The following is a 25,821-nucleotide window of genomic DNA, read 5'->3' on the forward strand; positions in this document are numbered from 1 at the left end:
AGCATTTGCTCTCCCTGAGTCGTTTGATTACCTGTGGTAACAGAGCGACTGGGGGAAATGCATACAGAGGGCGTCTGGGCCAGTTTTGGGCCAGCACGTCCATCTCTTTCGAGAAGAACATTGGGCAGTGAGCGTTGGCTTGCGACGCGAACAGGTCTACCTCTGCTCTGCCGAAAACGTCCCAGATATTTCACACCGTGGGGGGGGTGCAGGGACCACTCTCCTGGGGAGAGCTTTGCCCTGGATAGCATATCTGGGCCCACGTTCAGGACGCCCGGCACGTGCGCCGCTCTCAGCGAGCGCAGATTGTGCTGGCTCCATATGAGGAGTGTAGGAGATGTGTCCGCTGTACAGCGCCCACCCCCGCTTGTGAATATGACTGTATCTGCGCCGCGCACACACATAGAGCCTCAATGTGTGAGCGCGCGCGCTGGCAGTGTGGTGAGTGCAGATCACGTGTCTGCCTCTCAGCGCACACACTTTGTGAACAGCTCGCAGATAGAAAAGGATATGAGCGCCGGATAGTGCAGCAGGTACGAAGAGCGAAGGTGGCGAATATCCAGCCGGGTCCTTGACTTGAGCTCGTCCCGCTGAGATGCTGTTCGACGGCGTTGCTTCTCTCTCGTAGATCCAGCAAAGTCCTTCGCTGAAAGGAGACGAAATCACTTGTGCAACCTGTGCCAGGGGGGTTTTATAGGCAAGGCCACACCCTGTTTTGGCGGGCTATGACGACAGCGCGGGAAGGCTTCCCATTGGTGCTGGAGTCATACCAAGACGCAATGATAGGTTGCAGCAGTTGCCGCAGAGCAGCCAATAGGCACACGAGCTGTCTCGCCTATGTCTGCCTGCTGCAGCAAATGTGTTTTACATTCTAAAAATTAAAGGATCATTTTTTGCTTCAGTATTCTCGAGAAAAGGAGTTTTCCCGTAGCGTAAGCTAAACTTACGCAACACGAGAGTACTCTCGTAAGAGAACTCTCACACAGAGACGCTGCAGATGCACCACGTGAGTGATTTCAGCCTATCCTAGAATATTTCCATTTGCGCGCAACAGCAAACAATCTCACAGCAATTAAATTTTTTTAAAAATAACGCAGTCAGCACCGCCGCACAGTCCTCTGTCAGATGAGATGTTTTCAGGCTATATGCAGGGGCGTTTCTAGGTTTTAAAAACATCAGGGGCTGAGCCCGAAACGTCAGCCCTGGCACTGTAGCCACACCAGCCCACGAAGTTGGTTTCAGCAACTTTTTTCTTTCTTGAGTCAATCAATGTTTTTGGCACTAATCAAAGAAGAAAACCAACTTTTTCTAACTTCTAACTTTTAAAAAGAAAAAAGTTGCTGAAACCAATCTTTAATGCTAATATATAAATTGCTCATTTGCCTCTGGACACACAAAAATATTGCACTGGTGTTTGATTGAAATGTAACATCTAGGCCTATGCAAAATAATCCTTGAAAGATTTCTCATTTAAGGCCATTCCTGTTTGGAATATGTGATTGTGTAATGTCAACAATAAGCAGAAACATTCTGCATTTCCATTTTGTAGAGTGGATCATTCATTACAACATTTATCCTCATTCTCATTACGAATCTGTTATCTGCTTGACAAATAATTTATGCTGCACACTGACATGCTTTTAAAGCTATTGTTATCCAATTTTTTTGGTCTCCAAACACCTTAAAATGCACATATGAAGGTCCGAGAAATCCAAATTTTAGAACCCCCTTAATACCTCACATTTCAATGCGTGTGTTTGTGTGGTAATGTGGGCTGGTATGGCTACAGTGCCAGGGCTGAATTTTGGACCAGTCTGCCCCCCTGCATAAGATAAATCATGTTATCTTATAATCCCAGACCCTGACGTTTCGGGCTCAGCCCCTGATGTTTTTAAAACCTAGAAAAGCCCCTCCTTTCGATATGAAACATAGTCTCAGCTTTCAAATTATGTCAATTTTATTACGAAATTCAAACAATAAATATCGTTTTGGCGCTCTTTAATATGACGTGACAGATCGCTGTAGGTATAGAGAATGGATGGATGAGAAATAATAATAGCAACTGATCACAATAGAGAATAATTTATATCCAGCATCTGACTGGTACCATACATGGCATAGATAATTTAATATGAAACACTGTGGAAACTTTCTGCTCAAACCTGCTGCAACATACCTCTGATACTTCAAAGAAATTAACCACAATCATATCCTGTGCGTAAGAGCAGAAACAGCAACAACATACAGTAGTTGAATTTCACCATTTACTATTGAGCACCTGTACTACAGCTGACTTTTTCACAGATCTAAATCAAACAGATTGCAGAATCTAAAAGCCCTTAATGTACAGAAACATTACAACTACAAAAATGTTTAAAGGGTTATTTGGGAGGAAAAAAACAGCCAGGAAAAAAGAGGATCAGTTGCCTCTTGTGATGCCAACGCAGCACACAGAAACCTCCGATGGTAAGATAATGCTTTTTCATTTTTAAATAATTGAGTAAAGTCAGACATTTTTGGAGGGTAAAATAAAATGGTCAGCATCTTTGAGAAAAAAATGCATTCACACTGTAAAAAACACATTTACTCAAGTTGTTTCAAACCTGTATGAATTTCTTTTGTCTGCTGAAAACAAAGGAAGATATTTGGAAGAATGTCAGTAACCAGACAGTTGATGGACCCATTTGACTTCCATAATAAGAAAAATAATACTATGAAAGTCAAATGGGTCCATCAACTGTTTGGTTACTGACATTCTTCAAAATATCTTCCTTTGTGTTCAGCAGAAGAAAGAAATTCATACAGGTTTGAAACAACTTGAGGGTGAGTAAATGATGATTTTTTTTTTAAATTTGCCTTTAATTAATTACATAATAGTGTCGGTTTTTTAAGCAAACTGATAAAATTATTTCCATTATGCACCAAAACAAGTTATACTTATTTAAATGGAAGAAACTTCACCAAACACTTATCACTCTAATGGTGACTTGAAACATCATTCAACTTTTACAACAAAATATAATCAAAAACACCACATAAATCTAAAACATCAATTAATTTCTGAATAAAAAACATTTATGTCATCATAAGTCCACATGATTTGACCAAAATTTTAGTTTTAAATAGAAAAAGTTTTTTGTTGTTTTTTTTAAATGCAGAATGCAGTAGGCTATTCTCCTTTTGCATGTTGTTTCAAATACAAGTTTGAAATTTCAAAAGCAATTAATGCACAGAAATTCACAGCAGGAGAACAGGAAAGCACAGTTGATTTAACAATGGCATCTGGTTCAGGGGTTGAAGTGAGTGGCAAGAAAGAGCTTGAGATTCTTAGAACGATTCTGAGTGAACAATCAAACCCTGAGGACCTTGACAAAGCAGCTGAGGTGTTGAAAAGATGGAGCAAACTGAACGGTGTTACCATAGACAAGAAAGAAGGCAGCTTCCCTCAAAAATGGCTCTGTGAGTATCTTCAAGAAATAGATCAGTTTGTGGAAAACCACATTCCCACGCTGCCAGCAGAGGGACCACAAGGATCCCAGTTAAAGCAGTTACAGCACTTTCTAAAGAGCACACAGAGCATGATACGCCATGAGGTGCTTCGATTAACACCTGTACTGGAAGATACTGGGCTGCTAGATCATCTGATTGACAGTTACAGCCATCACCTCTTTCCCAAGTTGGACCTGCTCCTAAACAGAGATCTGTCTGTGAAAGAGACCTTCTGCCTTTTACAGTGGGGAAAAGATGTTTTCTTCAGGTATGAACTGCAAATTTGTTGTAAATGTAAAATTTGTATAACAAACAAACAAGTTAATTTTGAACTGTTGAAATGCACACTATCATTCAAACGTTTAGAGACACTTTTTTTAAAGAAATTGATACTTTTATTCAGCAAGGATGCATTCAGTTGATCTAAAATTACACTAAAGACACGTATTGTATTTCGAATATATGCTTTTCCATCACAGGATGAAATTACATTTAAAATATATTAAAATAAACAGTTCTTTAAAATTGTAATATTATTTAACAATATTCCTGTTTTTACTGTGTTTTTGAACAAATAAACACAGCCTTGAAGAGCATAAGAGATTTCTTTGAAAAACCTTTTAAAATCTTAACCTTTTGAACATTGATGCGTACCATATGATGTACTCCTGTATGTTTCAGTTCAGACTCAAAACTGAGAGTGTACGACCCGCTGCTGTTGACAGGATGGTTTGAGAGAGCAAAGCAGAAACTGCTTCTAGAACTTCAGGTACGACTTCACAGTTTGTGTGTTATTTTAATTACTGTATTTCACTCTCATTATAATGACTATCTCAATAATGCATGAATGGACCCAAAACAAGAGAGATGTAACACACATGTCTCTGTCCAACTTTAATTGCAACAGAATGACATCTCTAGGACTTTACAGAACATCCTGCACTATGATGAGCCACATGGACACAATGAGGACTCAATGGATGAGGAAACGTTCATAAGACTTTACATAGATGTTACTCAGGTAAGTCTTGGAGAGAGAAAGTAAAGCAAGACTTATTTTTATTTTCTCATGTAAAAAGGTACAGAGGATTTATTTGATATATTGCTCACATATTTCATGTTTTGCTTTCACAGTGTCTGAATTTTGCTATTTTAGATGCAAAAAAAGTTGGTCTAACCTTGATGCATGCAGTACAAATACTCTGTAGTGAAGAGCTGCATGGTTTTGCTCAGAAGTAGGTTTCTCCTCATCTTATATTACCCTTTCTCATTTAATGATGATCTTACTAGTGCATGGTTGTGTGTGAGGGGAGGTTTGTGATAATGTAACACATAAATATGTGTTTTCTTAGGTATGTGGATACTGAGAATAAACGTCTAAAAAAACTAAAGTTCACTGAGAAGAACTCTGTGTATCTGTTTCGGATTATCAACACTTGTTTGCAACTCAGGTATTTACCAATGATCATTAAGTATACATGGCTGAGAAACTAACATTGTATAATTAATTCTGCATTATGAAAATGTCAAGACATATTTGTCACCCTTGACTGATTTATTCAAAGTGTTTAATTATAATTGTGGGAATATTTGTAACAATTTGGTCCAGATGATAATGATGAAAAGTTCAGAAGTTTCGATATATGAAATCAAACAAATTAAAGTAATCCACGTGAAGAAAAGCTACGTGACAGTGTGTAGAAGTTAATAACAGTGAACACACAAAAAATACCGGACAACTGAAAGGAGCACAAAGAGGAACTTAAATACACATTGATAATTTTAACATAATGAACAGGTGTGATGATTAAATGAGTTTCCATGGCAACTGATGACTGGTGGGATACTAGGTACAAAGGAAACACTGGAGACACTGTAACTGATGAATGCAAACTAAAAGTCCATGTAAACTAAACTAAACACACAGATCGTGACAGAACGCCCCCACCCATGAAGGCACGGCCTCTCAGAGTGATGGTTAGATTGAGGAAATCTGCTTCCATAGGGGGGCACATGGGAGGAACCTGGGCAGAGCAGGTGGCCCAAAGATGACATGTGGAGGAGATGATGGTGGAAGGACCCATGGAAGAGTGGATGGTGGTAGGATCCAGGGAGGAATGGACATCTGACGAGATTTCAGAGCGACCCAGGAGACGGCCATGATGACTGAAACACTGATGGAGGGAGGAGCCAAAGTAGTAATTCGAGCGTGACCGACTGAGGTGACACAGGGAGTTGAGGCGTGAAGTCCATTGGATCGAGAAACCCGACACCATCGCTGGACCTGGTGATAAAGACGGAGTCCCGGCTACGAGCAGCTGAGGTGGAGCCAGTGGACCTGAGGACTGAGACGGTGTGAGTAAGGACCCCGGTGGAGCCTGAGAGATGGTGCGCAGCCGACAGCCTGGAAGTCCCAGGCGATGGTGGAGCAACGACTGACCAGGACAGAGCCGGTGGACGAGGGAGCCCGGTGGAATTGAAGGGACGACGGTGTCAGTTGGAGCCGAGGGGACGAGGAGCCAGGACAGAGCCGTCTCACAGGCGTAACTATCGGTAAGCAGGGTAAGCGGTTGCTTACGGGCCCGGACCAATCAGGGGCCCGCCCGCGTTACTGGAAGATATTGATTGATAGCCGGGTCCCCCTATCGCATTTTACTACTTTTAGTCTGATCGCATTTTCATTTTTTGCGAATTGATTTGAATAAATAATGACAACAACATATTTGACTGATCATTAAATAAATATTTGAAACGAACAATGATGAATTTGGTGTAATTTGTTTCGAATTGGGACTGGGGAATCCCCGGGTGAACATGCGCATTGCGTGCAAAACAGTAAAAAACGTTGAACTTGAGACAGATATGGAGTCGTCAAATTTTAAACACAAAAGTGGCTTTCAAAAGCGCAAACGAGAAGAGGAATTTGATCAATTAATTAATAAATGACCAAAAATAGGAAGCTTCTTTAAAAAGATGACACAGTGGGAGATCGAGATTGAGATGGAGCAAGAGAATGAAGCGAGTAAAGCACCTGAAGCGATTGAGCACCTGAAGCGATCTGGATCTTAAGGATATGATCGACAACTTCGCACAGAGGAAAGCCTGGAAAATGCAGCTATAATGTAAGTGAGCATCTTTTTTTTATGTATTTGGACCTAGGCCTATGTGTATATAGCAGTGACAGTAACAGTAACAATGTGTTATTATTGTGCCGTCACCAGCAGTTTTTTTTTTTGTTTGTTTTTTGGTGCGCGTAGCGTCATCACGTGTTGTAGTAGGGGGGCCCACCTTGATAATCCTGCTTAAGGGCCCGGTGTTGGCTCGTCACGCCACTGAGCCGACTGGTCGACGGTCCGAGGTGGAGCCAGGGAATCCCCATGCCTCTGCGGAGCTGGTGACTGAGAGTCCCAAAGCGGATCCTGGTTGCATGGTGGAGCCGAAGGGCTGAAAGAATCCAGTGGAGGCGGGGCCAAGGGAATGGCTGGCTTCGGTGGAGTGAACAGGAGAGGAAAGTTGGTGACAGAGACAGACTTGGTGATAGACAAGGATGATGGTGACGAAGACAATACTGTGTTGGACAGAATCAGTCGTGACGAAGACAACTCTGTGCTGGTCGGGACCAGCGGAGATGAAGACAACACTGTGCTGGACGAAACTTGCAGCAATGATGAAGACAACTCTGTGTTGGATGGGACCAGTGGTGATGAAGAGACATTAGTGCAGGAGGGGACCAGTGACAGAGAAGGTTTGTGGGTGGACAGGATGGGAAGCACTACCTCCGTATTCCTGTCTATTAGCTGTTCTTCCTCTTCCAGCTCCACTAAAACTCCCACAGGCATGGATCTAATGGCCGGTACACACACCTGATCAGACGGGACCTCAGGAATCTCTTCTGACAGACTCTTCCAAACAGACTTTGCCGGTTGGTCTAGAATACCTGCAGTATACCCATTGTGTGCAGGCATGCACTGGCCTGACCTGCTGCTACATAAGCCTAAAAGTCCATGAAAACTAATCGTGACTAATATTTGACTGCCATATTTGTCTAAAACATTGTGCCAACTATTAGGGACAAATCAAAAACTTTTTAAGTTAACTTTTTAGTGCACTTTTAATAGGCTTTTTCCCTATCTAAAATGTATTTATTCACATGCTTACAGTAAGAGTTAAAGGAACACTCCAACTTTTTGGGACTTTAGCTTATTCACAGTATCCCCCAGAGTTAGATAAGTCCATACATACCTTTTTCATTTCTGTGCGTTCTGTAAGTGTTATTTGACGCACCCACGGCTAGCCTAGCTTAGCACAAAGACTGGATGTAAATGGATAAGGTAGCATACTAATCCCAATAAGTGACAAAATAATGCAAACATTTTCCTATTTACATGTTGTGATCTGTATAGTCACAGCGTGTACAAATAACAAGGCTATATGAGACAGAGACCATTTTTAATCGTATAAATACTGGGAACTATATTCTCACTAGGCGTAGGAGCACAGCTACTTGGGCGGAGTGATTAGCGCAGCACATGAGACGCCCTGTGGTGAGGAGCGGAGAGTTCACTCAGAGTTGGAGTAATAGAGTCAGCAATTACTAGATAGTAAATTTATAGTTTACAATCATGGGTGTTCGCTGTATCTTGTCTTACAGCTTCCAAAGTTTGTAACTCCTCTTCTGTGTATTCTGGCTCAAAACTATATGGTTCTGGATCTTGGTTTGATACCCAGTAAAATTACTCTGACAATTCCTCAAAGTCAGCCATGATCACGAGTCAAGTTTGCTACTAGCTAGTTAGTCACGTTTGTTTTACGGAACCATCAACAGGGCGTCTCGTGTGCTGCGCTAATCACTCCGCCCAAGTAGCCACTCCGCCCAAGTAGCTGTGCTCCTACGCCAAGTGAGAATATAGTTCCCAGTATTTATACGATTTAAAAATGGTCTGTCTCATATAGCCTTGTTATTTGTACACGCTGTGACTATACAGATCACAACATGTAAATAGCATTATGTTTGCATTATTTTGTCACTTATTGGGATTAGTATGCTACCTTATCCATTTACATCCAGTCTTTGTGCTAAGCTAGGCTAGCGGTGGGTGCGTCAAATAACACTTACAGAACGCACAGAAATGAAAAAGGTATGTATGGACTTATCTAACTCTGGGGGATACTGTGAATAAGCTAAAGTCCCAAAAAGTCGGAGTGTTCCTTTAACCCTACAGTCTTTATTTCACAGAATGTTCTGCAGTTTCTTTTATAAAATCAGTGTTGTTTTACTACAGATGTTGCGCTACACAAATCAGTCCAGATAAAAACAACAGAGATGATGTCTCAAGCACTATACGCATGCTACAGAAACTGGAAGATAAGGCTTCATCCATTGTTCAAAAGATCATGACATGCTTAGCACAGGTATGTTATAATATTTTCAATATACAGTATGTTAATGATCATCTGTTCAGAAATGAACTCTATCCATCTCATTGGGGTTATTTCAGCTGCATAAATTCATACCAGATTTATCCAAGGATACTGATACCTTTCCTAACACATTTTAAACTAATCTTGCAATCCTGTTTGTCTTTAAATGTTCATTTGTAGGCCAATTTAGAAAGTTATTTCAAGAAAAAGAATGTGCATATTGATATTCTGATGGAAGCAATCCACGGGCAGTGTGCATCTCTGCCTCCGACCGCCTTAGAGATCAAAATGGTATGCACTGTATATGACCTTAAAACCATTCAAAAAGATTCAAGCTCCATACCTCACCCTCATTCTCTCCAATACTTCCTTTATTTCTGACAGATCATTGTGAAAATAGCTTACGACTGTGTTTCCAAAGCGTACCTGGAATGCCTGATGAAGAAAAAGTTCAGAAAGCTAGAGAAGCTTTGGGGAAATGCTGAGGAAAAGATAAAAGAGGATGTTCAACGTTTTCATGAAACATTCTCTAAACTGGTGAAGAAAATGACACTTGAATTTTTTTATTTTATGGGCTGATTTCCTGATGGAAATCAGGGTCAAACAATATTTAAAGGGGATCTATTATGCCCTTTTTCTTGATTTTGGTTTTGGAGTCTAGAATAGCCTTTCATGCTTGGATGTTCACAAAACATTATTTTTCACATATTTTACATTATTGCAGCACCTCTCCTGCCAGTCTGTCTGTAACGCTCTATAAAGCCTCTCCTTCTGAAAAGTGCAATGTGCTCTGATTGGTCAGCTGGATCAGTGTGTTTTGATTTGGTGCATTGAAGTCATGCCAGAAAGATTTACGAGCTGAACGCACATTAACAGTGTCATAAAATAAGAGTGGGAAGCTCAGGATTTTTTTAAATAGGCTAATTGCCTGCACAAAATATAATAGCACTGTAATATAACAATATAATATGTCAAGTTTACAGTGGCTTCATAAATAAATTAAAAACATAAAAAAAAAATGCACCTGATGCAAATTCTTAGTTCATCATTTTCCAGAAGTAGAGTTTATATACCTTGCTGAATTTTTGCATAGTTAATTAAGAGAAGGTACACCACCATTGTAACCCCTCAGGTCCTACTCACCCTGCTCTCTACGGGCCTCAAACCCGGGTCACCGTCATGGGAGGCAGGTGTGCCAACAAGGCCTCGGTCTCTATAGCATCAGCTGCTTGTGTGCCTCTTGAGATCAGAGGAGGGAGGTTTACCTGCACAGCTCTTACTAGCTGGCCTCCGTTACACCGTCTTGCTTCAATGAAAGCAGCTTGAATGCACCTGACATCTCGTAATACTAACTTTCCAGGAGGACTTGAATGCACCAATTGGTCAGCCGTTTTGAGCTTGTTTAGGAGATGTCACGCCTATTACCATAACTGTGAGTTTTAACACACTATTAACACAACTCAACCAGGCCTCACTCCTTTTTTTTGTTTGTGTATGCCTTGGGCGGGAATTATCAAAACGAGGAATATTGTGATGTGTTTGTTCACAGAAGAAAACTCAAGACTTCGATGGAGGCATTTCTGGGAGTTCAGAAACAGTGCGCACTAATATAGAGAATAACTCCCTTTGGAGTGACTTTGTGCTTTGTAACTTTGCAGACCTTTTTCATGCTCAAACAGCAACATTACAAGCTAAAGAAAGTTCATCATGTAAAAAAGCATAATAGGACCCCTTTAACATAATTGTTCCACATATCCTTGACTGTTGAAATAAGAAAACAGTTTGTTTTTACATTCATTATATAAATAAAAAGCTCATGGTTTGAGTTTTCTCTATGCAGAATGTCAGTGTTGCCCAGCAAAACCAGCTCCTTCAGAGAATGAGTGAAGTTTTGTTTTGCAGTGATGTAGATGCACTGAAGATTACCTGTGGTGTTTTGTTCAGAGATTTCCCACATGAGAGGTAAACCCAGATCAGTCATCAACACTTCACTACAGTTTCAAACATGTATTTGCATGTCTTTAAATGTATCTCTTTTCATTGTGTGAGAGTTTTCAAACAGTGAAGTCTTCTGAATGTTTTGCAGTGAGCAGTATGTACCTGGTCTGCTGCGCTGGAAAGGGGTGTTATCAGAGCGACAGGTGAGGGAAATACTGGATGTGATCCGGGACCTGTATCCAAATCATAGAAGTCACCGTGTCACCAGCTCTTTTGGCTTTTCTTTACTTTGTGGGAAATAGCGTGCTTCAAAATAGGTGCCTCTGAACCTATCAACATCATTGGCTTGAATCAGTTTTGTAAAATTACGCCAAGCCAACTTGCAGATCTGAAACATTGTTGCTCAAGGAGGTCAGATGCTGTAAACGAAAGTTTACATTTTCAAGCTAAGACATTTGGTAACACTTAATTTTGATGGTCCCCCAAAAGACATTCGATTGACTTCAAGTAACTCTGCAAATACATGTCAGCTTATTCAATAAACCTTATACAGTTGGTAAAAGTAAGATATGGAGAATGTTCTCTAAACATTGTGTTATTTCCAGTGGCGGCTGGTGAAAAATATCTTAGGTGGGGCTGTGTCATATTCGAACCATGGGAGTAGGCTATTAGGCCTACTTTCTGCGCTTGGTAATGTTATGTGTATTGTGCTTTGATGTTTATTTTGTTCTATTCCTTAACCCAGTCCCAGTGGTTCTCAAACTTTTTAGAGTTGTACCCCAAGATGCTTAATATCCTTCTGCGCACCCACACTCTTCAGTCACACCTTTTTTAGTAAGGGACAAAATTTGCCCCCTTAAATCGACCTTTATAAAATAAATAATGCTTTAAATAAAAAAAAAGTTAAATAGATAAATATGCAATGATGGTAAAACGAAGTGATGCTTTTAGTTTTTAAATTAAAACCGCCAGTGGTGAGTCATCCAGTAATGAAGCAAGTGGCAGTATTTATGAATTAATCATTGAATCATTGACTCTAATGATTCGTTCAAAGCCGCAGATTCGTTCACAAACACTGCTGTGTGCTGCAGTTCTGCTGTGGATTTCGTTGGAGCTATTATTTTATTGTAAAAATACTAGGTTGAAAATGAACATCACTTAATTTTAATATTTCGTTTGTTTAACTGTTGTATAAAATCAATGTGACATTTGCAATCGTGTGGATGTTCATATAATGTGATCAACATTAAACACAGGAACTCACACAGGGTATGACTTTGTCTCGAAGAGAGTTTGAATCTTATATCGATCTCCATGCACAGTCTGTGTCTATATTTGTTCTTTATGCTAGTAAGTGCTAAATCCCTACTTTTACAAAGGTAACGCGTGGTACATTGTCGAGAACGGCAGTATAGATTTGCCGAGACAGCAATCTGCACGAGACCTGTCATATAGCCTATACACGCTGCTTAAACGCATACAGTTTTGACCGCAAAAGATGAGGTAATTTGATCGGATGTCATGTATTTACAGCATTTAACCTGACAGAAATGCATGCTCAGTTTAAGGAACGGCAAAATTCAGCATTTTGTTCCCGTTCCTGTCACCTCACGGTTTAAGAACCACCACAAACCCAGTTTGAGAACCACTGCCTTTACATATCTTTGTAAAGCAAATAATAATAATAATTAAAGCTGCAAGCAGCGATGCAAAGGGCCCTCGCACCCCTGCCACCGCCACCCGGCACCTTTAGGAAAGGCCTTAAGATTACACTCACCAAATTTGAAGAGGATCAGATCAAAACTGTAGGAGGAGTTTGTTAAAGTACAACATCAGGAAATGGCAAAAACTGCCCAAAATCTGACAGGAAGTTCAAAATAACTGACTTCCTGTTGTGTTTAGGGCTATGCTCCAAGAGACTTTTTTGTAGGTATTGGGTCTTTACATGTGTGTACCAAATTTCATACCTGTACGTGAAACGTCGAGCCGGGGCAAAATGTAGGGGCAATAAGTAAGCCATTTTGCCCCACCCAATTTTTAAAACCACATCACACGTAAATTGTCACCACTTCTGAAGCGTGTGCAAAGTTTCATGATTTTTCGAGCACGTTTTGTATTTGCCACACTTCCTGCTACCAGCAGGTGGTGCTATTGCTATAATCATAATGAGCATTGGCATGTGTTCAGGACAGGAGTCTTATCAAACATGTGAAGTTTGTGGCAGATTGAAAATTGTATGCCTGAGTTACTGCAGGCTGTCTGTGGTTGCCTAGCAACATCAGAACTGCAAGCAACATTAATATTGAACTTATCTGATCATGCATATATCACCAAAAGGCCGAAATTGGGTGAACTAGTGCAAAAAATGCCCGTGCAAAATCAGTTTTTGTGTGTTTTTAGTAATTGTTGGTTTGGTGTGTGCTCATTGTTACAATTACACAGCAAAAGTTCAGTGACATTTTTATTTGTGCATGGTAAAAAGCACACAGTGAACTCCGAGAAAACGCTATGCTTGAGCAAACAGTTTGTGAATAGGCAACTACAAATGATGCCCGTGAAAGAGACTGTGAACGCATTGAATAGGATATGTTTAGTTGGTGAATAGCATAGGCTATTATTACACAGTAGCGACAACGTTAAGCGCACCAGAATGAAATATAATATTCAGAAGTAAACACTAACAGCATAGCTGACATACAGATTCAGTTTACATCCACAAATGAATAAGCACCTCGATTCAGGGAGCAGTGCAAAGTGCCCGTGCAAAATCAGTTTTTGTGAGCTGATCGCCGTCAAAAAAGTTCAGGAGATATTTCTTGCGATGGCAATATGATCAAAAATAACTTTATATTGATTCAATGGATTAATAGCATTTTGAAAAAAAAAAAAAAAGTCATGAATTTATTGCATTTTTGGGAAAAAATAATCCGTTTTTATAATAAATCTTAAAAAATTCAAATCCAGATTTTGATTTTCAATGTTGTTATAACCTAAAGATTCTATGTGAAAGTTTGAAACAGAAAATAGTGGTTTTCACACATTTAGTGGTTATCTCACATTCGAGAGATATGCGAATAACACACAGACAGACAGACGGACGTTTCTGTAATTTATAGATAGATGGATTTATCACGTTCGGGAACCAAACTATAATATTCAGAAGTAAACAGTGTAGCTGACTGAGTGTTTATGTCAGAATGTTTATTTTTAAACCACAGCCTTCTTGGGGCTTCTTTGACCGATACAACTCTCTAATGTCAGAATGTTTATTTTTAAACCACAACCTTCTAAAAATGATATATTTAACGATATCTTTTGCATTTCTCATCCAAACAATGTCAAACTTGGCACTGCACTTACTCGTGCCCGTGGCAAGACACCTGTCGAGTTTGAAATCAATCGGACTAACGGTTCGAGAGATATGCGAGGAACAGACACACACACACACAGACAGACAGACAGACAGACGTTCCTGTAATTTATAGATAGATGTTTGTCAGGCCGCCGAGGGCACACCCTTCGACGAAAACTCTAGATCTTCGCAATTTAACGTCACAAAGGCCTTAAGATTACACTCACCAAATTTGAAGAGGATCAGATCAAATCTGTAGGAGGAGTTCGTTAAAGTACAACATCAGGAAATTACGAAAAATGCCCAAAATCCAGGAGGAAGTTCAAAATAGCTCACTTCCTGTTGTGTTTAGGGCTATGCTCCAAGAGACTTTTCTGTAGGTATTGGGTCATTACATGTATGTACCAAATTTCATACCTGTACGTGAAACCAGGAGCCGGGGCAAAATGTGGGGGCAATAATTTACCGAATTTGCCCCCCCCAATTCTGAAAACCATATCACACGTAAATTTTCACCACTTCTGAAGCGTGTGCAAAGTTTCATGAGTTTTCGAGCATGTTTAGGCCCTCTAAAAAGCGATTCACTTTGGAGAAGAAGAATAATAATAAACGGAGCAAAAACAATAGGGTCCTCTCACCATCGGTGCTCGGGCCCTAAATATAATATTCAGAAGTAAACACTAACAGCATAGCTGACTTACAGATTCAGTTTACATCCACAAATGAATAAGCACCTCGATTCAGGGAGCAGTGCAAAGTGCCCGTGCAAAATCAGTTTTTGTGAGCTGATCGCCGTCAAAAAAGTTCAGGAGATATTTCTTGCGATGGCAATATGATCAAAAATAACTTTATATTGATTCAATGGATTAATAGCATTTTGAAAAAAAAAAAAAAGTCATGAATTTATTGCATTTTTGGGAAAAAATAATCCGTTTTTATAATAAATCTTAAAAAATTCAAATCCAGATTTTGATTTTCAATGTTGTTATAACCTAAAGATGCTATGTGAAAGTTTGAAACAGAAAATAGTGGTTTTCACACATTTAGTGGTTATCTCACATTCGAGAGATATGCGAATAACACACAGACAGACAGACGGACGTTTCTGTAATTTATAGATAGATGGATTTATCACGTTCGGGAACCAAACTATAATATTCAGAAGTAAACAGTGTAGCTGACTGAGTGTTTATGTCAGAATGTTTATTTTTAAACCACAGCCTTCTTGGGGCTTCTTTGACCGATACAACTCTCTAATGTCAGAATGTTTATTTTTAAACCACAACCTTCTAAAAATGATATATTTAACGATATCTTTTGCATTTCTCATCCAAACAATGTCAAACTTGGCACTGCACTTACTCGTGCCCGTGGCGAGACACCTGTCGAGTTTGAAATCAATCGGACTAACGGTTCGAGAGATATGCGAGGAACAGACACACACACACACAGACAGACAGACAGACAGACGTTCCTGTAATTTATAGATAGATGTTTGTCAGGCCGCCGAGGGCACACCCTTCGACGAAAACTCTAGATCTTCGCAATTTAACGTCACAAAGGCCTTAAGATTACACTCACCAAATTTGAAGAGTATCAGATCAAATCTGTAGGAGGAGTTCGTTAAAGTACAACATCAGGAAATTACGAAAAATGCCCAAAATCCAGGAGGAAGTTCAAAATAGCTCACTTCCTGTTGTGTTTAGGGCTATGCTCCAAGAGACTTTTCTGTAGGTATTGGGTCATTACATGTATGTACCAAATTTCATACCTGTACGTGAAACCAGGAGCCGGGGCAAAATGTGGGGGCAATAATTTACCGAATTTGCCCCCCCCAATTCTGAAAACCATATCACACGTAAATTTTCACCACTTCTGAAGCGTGTGCAAAGTTTCATGAGTTTTCGAGCATGTTTAGGCCCTCTAAAAAGCGATTCACTTTGGAGAAGAAGAATAATAATAAACGGAGCAAAAACAATAGGGTCCTCTCACCATCGGTGCTCGGGCCCTAATAAACGGAGCAAAAACAATAGGGTCCTCTCACCATCGGTGCTCGGGCCCTAATAAACGGAGCAAAAACAATAGGGTCCTCTCACCATCGGTGCTCGGGCCCTAATAATAATATTACAAATAATTATTAGTATTAACCACCCAAACACATTTTAACACAAACTGCATGATACTAGTGCTCTGTGAAAAAGTCAGTAATTATTTAATGCCATATTACAACAAGACTGAGGCATTCTTACACAAAAACAAACAAATTGCACAAACTTTCCATTTGCATTTGAAGTTTAACTCAAACAGTTTAGTTACTTTCTCAGACAGGTCCCTCACTCCGGTAACTGTCCATGCTGGATCTGTCTGTCGCTGTTGTTTTAAAAAGTAATCACGGAAAGCGAAACAAGGCATTAGCATGACCGCATCCAGCTAGCCAGCCCGACAGACCGCTGTCTGATAGAGATGGGCGCGCCTCGGCTCGGGCGCGCGCAGCTTGGGGCGCTAAACAGAAGCGCCCATAGCTGACTAGATTTGAGCTCGCTGATTGGCTACAGTTTATGTCAAACATGTATATATTAAATCAGCAATTGGCTAAGCTGCTCCACAGACCCGCCTCTCTGGGGCGCCTCTCTCCAGCGCCCCAGAGCTGATGAGACGTGCACGCAAGTGGAGGAAATGTGTAGAAAAAGCAGATATTTTATATTTCTATCACATTTTTCACATATACTGGGTGTATTTAATATCTCAAACACACAAATACTGACAATTTGTATGTATGTATTTACTTATTTATTTAATGAGTGTGGCTCATAAACTGTGGTCTGGCTCGTGGGGGGGGCGGCGCCCTACACTGAAAAAAAAAACCTGTTGGATTAACATAAAAAAATATGTACATCGGTTGCACATAATAAAGTTAGGTTTATGCAACATGATTTATACATGTTAAAGCTACATAATTTGTACTTGTTAAACGAACATGATTTTTATATGTTAAAGATACATAATTTGTGCTTGTTAAACGAACATGATTTATATATGTTAAAGATACATAATTTTTGCTTGTTAAACGAACATGATTTTTGTATGTTAAAGATGCATAATTTGTTTGTTTAAATAAACATGATTTATATATGTTCAAGATATATAATTTGTGCTTGTTAAACTAACATTATGTTTTTCCATTCATATATGCTGTGGTTTCAATAAATAAAACTAACCTGATTAAGTTTTAGAATACTATAAGCTGGTAAATGTATTTTTTACATCCACTTGTTTTTAAGTACATTCACAACATTACTGTGTACAGTAAGACAAGCAAACACATTTCTTGAATCAAATCACTGTATTCTTTTTTAAATTTACAAAAAAAATCTCATTTACTCATCACTTTAAGTCAAAGACAAGGCACAGACAAACATGCTGTGGAAAAGGTGAGCAGTAATGATCATTCAGATACAGTAAACAGCAACAAAACAAAACAAACAGTAGAAGACAAGGACACCGTCAAACAGGTGTAGAAGAAAAGGTTAACAGTATGAGTATCAAGTACTCCAAAGCATACCTTGACATTTTTGTTTTCAATTTTAAAAGCATAAGATACGCAAGTCAAATTGATGTATTTCTTTTAACAGTACAACTCATTTTTTTCACAGTATGGGCTACAGAAGTAAGTAGTTCTCTGTGTGTTAAAAAGCTTAAAATCCATGAACAAATGTCAATGAACAATGACAGCATCTCACTTTACTCTCATCACACTTTACTCTCATCACACTTTACTCTCATCACACTTTACTCTCATCACACTTTACTCTCATCACACTTTACTCTCATCAGAGTGTCCTTTTAACCAATAGGTTTAACCAAAAAACTATGCACATGTTAAAACAACCATAAAAATAAACAGTGGCCAACCTACTCATATCAAACACATTCAACTTTTTACCAAAGCAAGTTCTTTGCGAGTGTGTGAAATGAAAAGGAAATGGTCCTTATTGCAAGAGTTGGGAAACTACCTTGTCGTACCATGGAAACAGCTCTCTCATAGAGTCTGTTTCTGAGAACTTGTGCTTTCTTGGATAGAGTGGAGCCTTCCAGCTCCATGACTATCTTCTGCAGTACCTCAAATGTACTTTTCATTTCAGGTGGGTAGTTGAGATTTAAGGCATGCATAAGACCAAAAAGCATTGCCGTAGCTAATGCAAAGTTGTCTAAGCCTTGCAAGATGTTCTGGCCTTCCAGGATAATCCCGATGTCGTCTGATCTGTCACGGAATTTTAGAATGTAAATTCCCACTGTGGTCTCCTCTGTGGATTTTTGGATGAAGGCTTCGTCACCATCCTGCAGAATGCAGACAAAATGAGATTACTGTTAGACCTCAGTTCTATTGTGGATGGTAGTCCTACAAGTTTAGATCCAAGATATCCAATTGTGAAGTGGTCAGCAACCTTACAGCAGGCAGATGGATAATCACAGAATGTTTTTTTGGATCTGTGCTTTCTGAAACTTTACTAATATTTTTCTCAATACTCAATAAAACATGCTATTTGACGATGTGGAATGATTGCCTCAAAATATATGTCCATATGCAATAGGGGTGTCGAAATTCTATGATGCATCACGATGCAGAGAGGGACGATTTGGCATCAGTTCAGCAATAGACTATAACCTATAATAATGTACCGACATGCTTTGTCGCAGTAGCATACAATGACAAAGGGAGTCGAGACGCAAGTAATTAAAGCTACACTGTGAAATAGTTTAAGTTGATTTTTAGCCAAAAACACTGTTCTTTAAAAATTATTGGAATGTAACTGTTTGTCACTGCGACTTCCTGAACAAGCAAACACATGCACACACAGTCGAAGTGCTCCCAACTTCAAGTGCTATTCCGCCATACAATATAGTTATCCTTTTTACCTGCTTAGAAAGCGCCACGTTTTATTTTGTGTCACCATACTTGGTTGTGTAACTACTCGTGTAACTGTATTTAAATAGGGAAAACGTGGAGGTGTTTGGTCGCTTCTAACTTCATCTCTGTTTGGTTCCTAATGAATGAACTGGGCTAAGCTAAGTGCTATCAAAGTGTCGCCGCACACTAGAGCGATTGAGTGCACGCACTGAGATGAGAGGGGTATGTATCAACTCGTCTTAGTTAAGGAAATAACTAGAACTGCACGATTAATTGTATCGCAATCGCGATGTCAAGCCTACGCGATTATATGATGCAAAATGCTGTGATTTTATATTAAATAAACAAATTAGCGCTGTTAACGCAATTAACGCAGCATCTGTTAATTTTTGGCATCCTTTGGCTAGTGTTACATGATCCCGCTCTTATTCATGCAAATGCTTTTAAACCATTCATGCACGTTAAGACAAAAAAGAACGCGATGCCTGTAAATGTCCTCCTGACACACACGACCCACAGATAGACGCGCGCCAGAATCAAGTTCTCTTTCGCGGTAGAATGAACAACACACATGTATGCCAAAATGAACGCGCTGCCTGTGAATGTCCTAACTGACACACAGAAAAACTTGCGCTAATATCGTGCGTGCGCACAAAACAGCATGCCAGAATACAGTTCTCTTTCGATCTTGAACGAACAACACAAACAATTATGCCAAAATGTCTTTTTGTCGAGTATCTTCATAACATAAGAGTAGTCTTATGATGAACGTGTAGAGTTGTGACTCGTGAAGAATGAGGTGTGTGTGAGATCCGCGTCTCTGACAGCAGCGGCTGGTCTTAAAGGGACAGTACTGTACACAGTAGCCACTAATTATATCTGTTGCTAAAGTTAATCAAAGAACAAAGGGAACAGAGAAAAACACTCACTGCTCTTGACTAAAGAACTTTTTTCTTTAGTGTGCATTTTTTCTATCTGTGTGTGCATTTATTTTCCTTGTGAAGCAAGCAAGTTGACTCATGAAACCATTTGTTTATTATATCGCAATATTGACCTCAATTATCGCAATATGACATTTTCCCCAAATCGTGCAGCCCTAGAAATAACAGTTTAATATGAAAAAATGGTGGAGTATCCCTTTAAGAGTTGCGCACGACGCATTGACATAACAGACTTTGTTTATGTAAACCTTGTGTGAATTTGACAGTATTAGCACAATAAGACTTGAAAGATAACTTAGTCCAATATCCAGGCGCTGGTAGACAGGCTTTTAGTGCATGTGAGCTTCACATCTACGTGCTGAGAAACGCACACGTTAGAACAGCGCATCAGCACGCAAATTAAACGTTTAACCAACAAGGCATTAAAGCACATGCAAATTATGAACTTTTGTGAACTGCAGTGTCCCGCTCCGCTAACATTTCATGTGAATAAACATCGCGTTGTTCAGTATGTTGGGACAGAACAGCAACTGATAGAATGCATGATACTACGTTCTTGTTGTTATCTGTGGTATATTTTCAATGCAAATGTAGTCATTTTAGGCCGTGAAAAAAATCCTGTGAAAGGGACTGATTAATTATCTAACTAGCATTTTTTTTTTTTTTTTACAAAAGATAAATTGTACTCGCCACATACTCTTTCACTAAATTGTCTGGGTCCTCGTTGAGGTATACGCAGAGCCCCTTGATAATACACTCTCGGCCTATATCGACATCATCATCCTGGCCATGGGTGACAAGCAGAGCAGAGGTTTTTTTAAGACATTTTTTTAATACCCCCACTGATCTATATAAATGACTGGATTGCTCATGGAATCCTAAACTCCCACCACGAGGTTAAGCCACCAGAAGTGTTTGACAATATGTATAGACAAATCTTTTAGTGTCTGACTTTCTTGTGTAGAATGCACTTTACTTTGATGTACAATTAATGCATTCCATGTCTTAAATGTGCATGTGCATTCTGAATACGTACATGGATAATGGCTTGTACGTCCAAAGTGTGGATGTTTGAGTTTATAATGGTTTAGTAATGCCAATCTATTTGGAACTGCTACTGAGCACCCTTTACACTGCCACATTCACTGAGAGAGAGAGAGAGAGAGAGAGAGAGAGAGAGAGAGAGAGAGACAAAAAAAGAAAAAAAGAATTAATTGATTTTTACATTTGCATAGAGAGTAAGGCTGGGTATTGACACAAATGACAAAATTCGATTCACAAACTTTCAATTCGATTCAATTCAGCTTTCAATTCGACTCAATATCGATTATTTTGGATATCAGGTACAATGGCTGTCATAAAAACTTGACAGATTTATTCAAACATGCATTAAATATTGAAGAACATAAAAAAATTACAATGAATATTTAATTTGGTGCAAATATTTAGCAAAATGCTCCAAGTAAATTTTTCTAGCTGACTAAGGAGTTCATCACTGGATATGTTTTTTGAGGTAAATGTGACGTTACATGACATTGTTTACAAGCTGATTTACTGACGTCTTTCCACGGTTGAAACAGTGATTGAACACGGATTTCGAGTTGTACTCTACCTTTTAACACACTTTTCAGATGCTCATTCATGTTTATTTTGCACTGTAACTGGTATTATTAAGGAGGAAGAGAAGATCATGTGCTTCTCTTGAGCTGAGCCTGAGCAATCTCATGCCACAGCAGCAAAACGGTATTTATGTTTTTGAATTTCGTAAGAAAATGGACGTAATTTGAAATCTGAGACTTTGTTTCAAATCAATAATAACAAAGCACAAAAATTATTGTGAGTTATTGGATGGGATGTGTGCTACAATGTTCCATTCATTCATCAACTGAAAACAGGATGACTAATCGATTCCTGGTATTTAAGAATCGATATCGGTTTGTAAAAATGAGAATTGATTTAAATCGAGAAATCTATATTTTTTTACCCAGCCCTAATAGAGAGGAATGCTGAAAATGGAAAAAAGCATATATACTTGCAGTACAAAAATACTCACCACAACTATAGAGCATTTGCAAGTCAAATTGCACTTGACGAGATGAATCTGATATCTGTAAAATATAAAAAATAATGCATTAGTTTTAAAGCAATAACATTATCCCAAAGGTAGGCTAGTTGAGGATTTTAGAGAATTGAGCACATTTCCTTCTTTAAAAAAAAGAAAGAAAAAATGATCAATTCTTATTGTAGCAGTGTTAACAATAAGGCTTACAATGAGCTGACTAGTAGTTATAATAGATCGTAGTCTATCCGTGATTCCTACTGACTAATGATAGGCTTAATTTAACCACCATAGACCTGAAAGATTATCATTTGCAAAAGTTTTGTCTTTTTTTTAGTCTTTTGGCCTGGTCCAGCCTTTCAAGGGTCCGTTTTCTCGGTTTTGCCATGTGCCTCTTTCGGGCCACACCAACAGCAGGTGGCATCTCCTGGATAAAACATCTATTAACTTGTTAATATAATTGATTTTAAAGTTTGAGCATGCAATACAGATACAGATTTAACTACTGTGATTTTAAAAATATCTTAAGATTAAATAAAACCACTTTTCCTAAAGTAGAACACAGTCTCCTTTTCAATTAATGATATATGCATTATTTATAACTACTTGCATACATCATTCTTTATTCTTTCAAGTAGACATATTTAAATGAATAAAATATAATGAATCTTTATTAAAGCTATTAATGAGCAGTGAATGCTTTTCTATTTCTTTTGTTGCTTGATCAATATTAGGACCCAATAAGGACACAGACCGCATTAGATTACTATCACTTTAAGACATCGGATCATTTCCAATGACATGCGGATCCAGAATTACACTGATGCACATCCGATACACTCACATAACCGACATATTTTATGTGAATACTCCGCAAAACGGACATTTAGACATAATGTTGTGTGTATTTGTCCATTCAGACACGAAACAAGAGCTCAATTCAGTACTCGCGCGCTGTATAAGTGTCTATGGCTGCACGCTTCGGGTCGTGTGTGTGCGTGCGCACAGAAAGATGAGACATGAGACATGCAGCGCATGCCAACTCGTGTCCCGCTGGGCACATCATCACGTTACAGTACAAATGTGCACATCTACTGTACTATCAGTTCTGAATGGATCGCTTCCCAAATCGTCACTATCTAACATTTTCGTCTAGTTTTTATTCGTTGACGAAAATGTCAATAGGTATTCTATTGCATCAGATCTATGCTGATCTTACGTTAGCGGAGTAACAGTTAGCTGACAAGCTTAACGTTACTTTCCATTATAACGTTAATGTTAAACATGTTCACTAACTTGAATTCATCCGCGGGAAAGCTGCAGCCAGGGGCTTTTCAAAGAAGACGCTGCCGTATGATTATTATCATTTATTTTAATTCCGATAGCACGTGAAGGCAGCATTAGAGAGCCAAGCATGTCACTGCAACTGGAGCTAGCTGCTACAGGCCATAGAAACAGTGTCTTGAGTCGCGCATATTGGCTGGGCCAACCTGAAGCTTTTTTTTTACAGCATAAAACACAATTTTAAGACAATTTTGTAAGATTTGAAATATTTAAGTAAATTTGAGTGTGGCATGCATCTTATGAGATTTCAGTATTTCCCAATTTAAGTTGATTACTGGAACATCCCCTCCCCCACCCCGTTGGCTCAAGTCACTCCCTGACAGGATTTTCCGTTGCAGTGAAATGATTTTCTTTGAAAGAATTCACAATAAACAGAGAATAAGTATTTTCTTTGTAATCAAGTTTAAAAAAATATACGTTACTTACAGTTCAGCTAGACGGCCTTTTACGTTATTTTAAGTAACATCCCCTCCCCCACCCACCCAAAAGTATTTGGCGCCATCAATCCCTGACGCGAATTAGTTGTCATACACAGAATAAAACACGAATACATGCCTTAAGGACTGTACACACAATTTGAAAAACGTTAATACAAGTCATGCTATTAAACAGGGGTTACTGTGACCATTAACAACCACCTTTAAACATTCGCACTAACTTTTGCCTTTCCATAAAATCAGTAAGGTAACTTAAATAAAAACTTTACCTCGGTGAAAATACGTTCAAACGGACTACTAACTGTTTCTCGATGACATTTTAGTTCAAAATGTTAATTACCTTCAGGCTTCGGCAGCGTTCCACCACGATAACTTGCAGCTTCCACCTTCCAAATCGAGAGAGAAAATGGCGGACTGCAGCACGCAGCAGAGCAGTTAACTGATTTTTTTTTTCCTTTGCGTGTTCGCAGGGGGCGGAGTTTCCAGAGAAAACATAACTAATTTATTTCATTTAAACATGATTATTTCTAAAAGGTTGAACATCCTTCAGCATTAAATGAATGGCACAAGATTAAAATATGTTTAGATGAGAAACATAAAATAATCATGTAGGAAATACAAAATGCATTTGTGCAAATTCAACAATCTGCCCATTGCCATTTTTTCAGTGTAGCGCCCTCTATTGGCCAGCCGCCCCTGGTTATTTCTGCCTTCTAGCATTCAAATCTGATCTGATGTTATTTTCTTTCACACCTACACATAATGCAGGCATCAGAGCTACTCCAGTGACTATATCTCCCAGTCTATCTGAAATAATAAAATACTTTTGTTTTTAAATAGCCAACTATTAATTGATATAGCATACTTATTATGCGCAGGATGTCCACACACTGGCAATGTTTCCTTCTGGTATTAAGATGCGTTTTTGATAATCTGATCCGAAGTGTTCAAAGCTTAAAACAGGTGGAAATGAGGTTAATTAACCCATAAAGCCTTATAGTAATACAATAAAATAGTTATGTTGAAAATAGTTATAATGTAACAGTTTATTGAGGATCATATTTGAAACATCAGGCTTTTATTACTTTTATTATATAAGATAATATAGAGCTCATACTCAATGAGGTAAAGCATTTATTTGTTTTTGTTTTCAGAGGCCCAAACTGAGGAAAATATATGCAATTTAGAGCAGTTGCTGATATTTATATGGTCAAAAAGTAAGATAAAATTCTGATAGCTTGTATTGTAAATCTGCCCGAAGAATTTGTAAATGGGATGTCTGCTGCTTATATACAGAACATTACATGCTAAATACAGTATACTGTATACAGTACGCTTGTAATGATGATTGACAGGACTGAATGTTCCTCCCGAACCTGCATTTTGAACTTCATTACTTGCATTTTAACTGTAACGATAATGCTCAGCTTTGGTTTTGTTTTCTATGCGTTCTGTTCCCGATTACATGTGTTCCCTTTTCTAGTTTGTCTCCATGGTTTGATTGAGATCTCAAGTGTTCTTAGTTACTTTAATTATCCCAGTATGTATGTGTTAAAGCCCTGAGTTTCCTTCATTTGATGTCTGGTATTGTCTATGTTAATGTGGTTGTATTTGATTTATTCTCCTGAAATCTTCTGAGTGTTCCTTGTTTATTTTATTAAAGACTGTTTTGCTATCTCATCCATCATGTGTTCTGTACGTTCATTACAGCCATTCCCTGACATTAACAGGATAAAAAAAAAAAAAAAAAAAAAAAATTATGTTTGGGTAATCAATAAAACTAAGTTGCTTCAGTCAAGTGTTCATCTTGATACTCAATATTACTGAACATATAAAATTAATTCTAATGTTTACTTGTGTAATGCTCTAATGTAATGCTCAAAGAAAATATGAATAATTAATTACAACTCGTTATAATTAATTACAAAAAT

The 25,821-nt window shown here is 38.7% G+C and overlaps 1 protein-coding gene across 5 annotated transcripts; it reads left to right on the forward strand.

Annotated features, from left to right (window-relative positions):
* Positions 1-1,921: 1,921 nt before the first annotated feature.
* LOC308681457 (tumor necrosis factor alpha-induced protein 2) lies at positions 1,922-25,573 on the forward strand. 5 transcript variants are annotated; one of them, XM_081350375.1, is made up of 12 exons: positions 1,949-2,466; positions 3,292-3,757; positions 4,171-4,258; positions 4,397-4,510; positions 4,624-4,724; positions 4,842-4,940; positions 8,772-8,901; positions 9,091-9,201; positions 9,295-9,447; positions 10,751-10,872; positions 10,997-11,051; positions 25,045-25,573. In XM_081350375.1, exons 1-12 carry the CDS (start codon positions 2,343-2,345, stop codon positions 25,075-25,077), a joined length of 1,596 nt encoding a protein of 531 aa, XP_081206501.1. In that variant the 5' UTR covers positions 1,949-2,342; the 3' UTR covers positions 25,078-25,573. The 5 variants fall into 5 exon arrangements, 4 of the variants coding, with proteins under 4 accessions (XP_081206500.1, XP_081206498.1, XP_081206501.1 ...); XM_081350374.1 differs by lacking the exon at positions 25,045-25,573 and having other exon boundaries at positions 1,922-2,466; positions 3,247-3,757; positions 10,997-15,080; XM_081350372.1 differs by lacking the exon at positions 25,045-25,573 and having other exon boundaries at positions 1,931-2,466; positions 3,244-3,757; positions 10,997-15,080.
* The last annotated feature ends 248 nt before the right edge of the window (positions 25,574-25,821 follow it).

Source organism: Scardinius erythrophthalmus, assembly GCF_964197995.2.
Source record: "Scardinius erythrophthalmus genome assembly, chromosome: 21".
NCBI classification, from domain to species: Eukaryota; Metazoa; Chordata; class Actinopteri; order Cypriniformes; family Leuciscidae; genus Scardinius; species Scardinius erythrophthalmus.

Excerpts from the sequence above, each read along its gene's own strand:
- LOC308681457 (XM_081350372.1), top strand. The coding sequence starts at position 2,343 with ATGTACAGAAACATTACAACTACAAAAATGTTTAAAGGGTTATTTGGG. Across the intron at positions 2,467-3,243 it reads GCACACAGAAACCTCCGATG|CAGGAGAACAGGAAAGCACA; the intron begins GTAAGATAATGC and ends AGAAATTCACAG. Across the intron at positions 4,511-4,623 it reads TTTACATAGATGTTACTCAG|TGTCTGAATTTTGCTATTTT; the intron begins GTAAGTCTTGGA and ends TTGCTTTCACAG.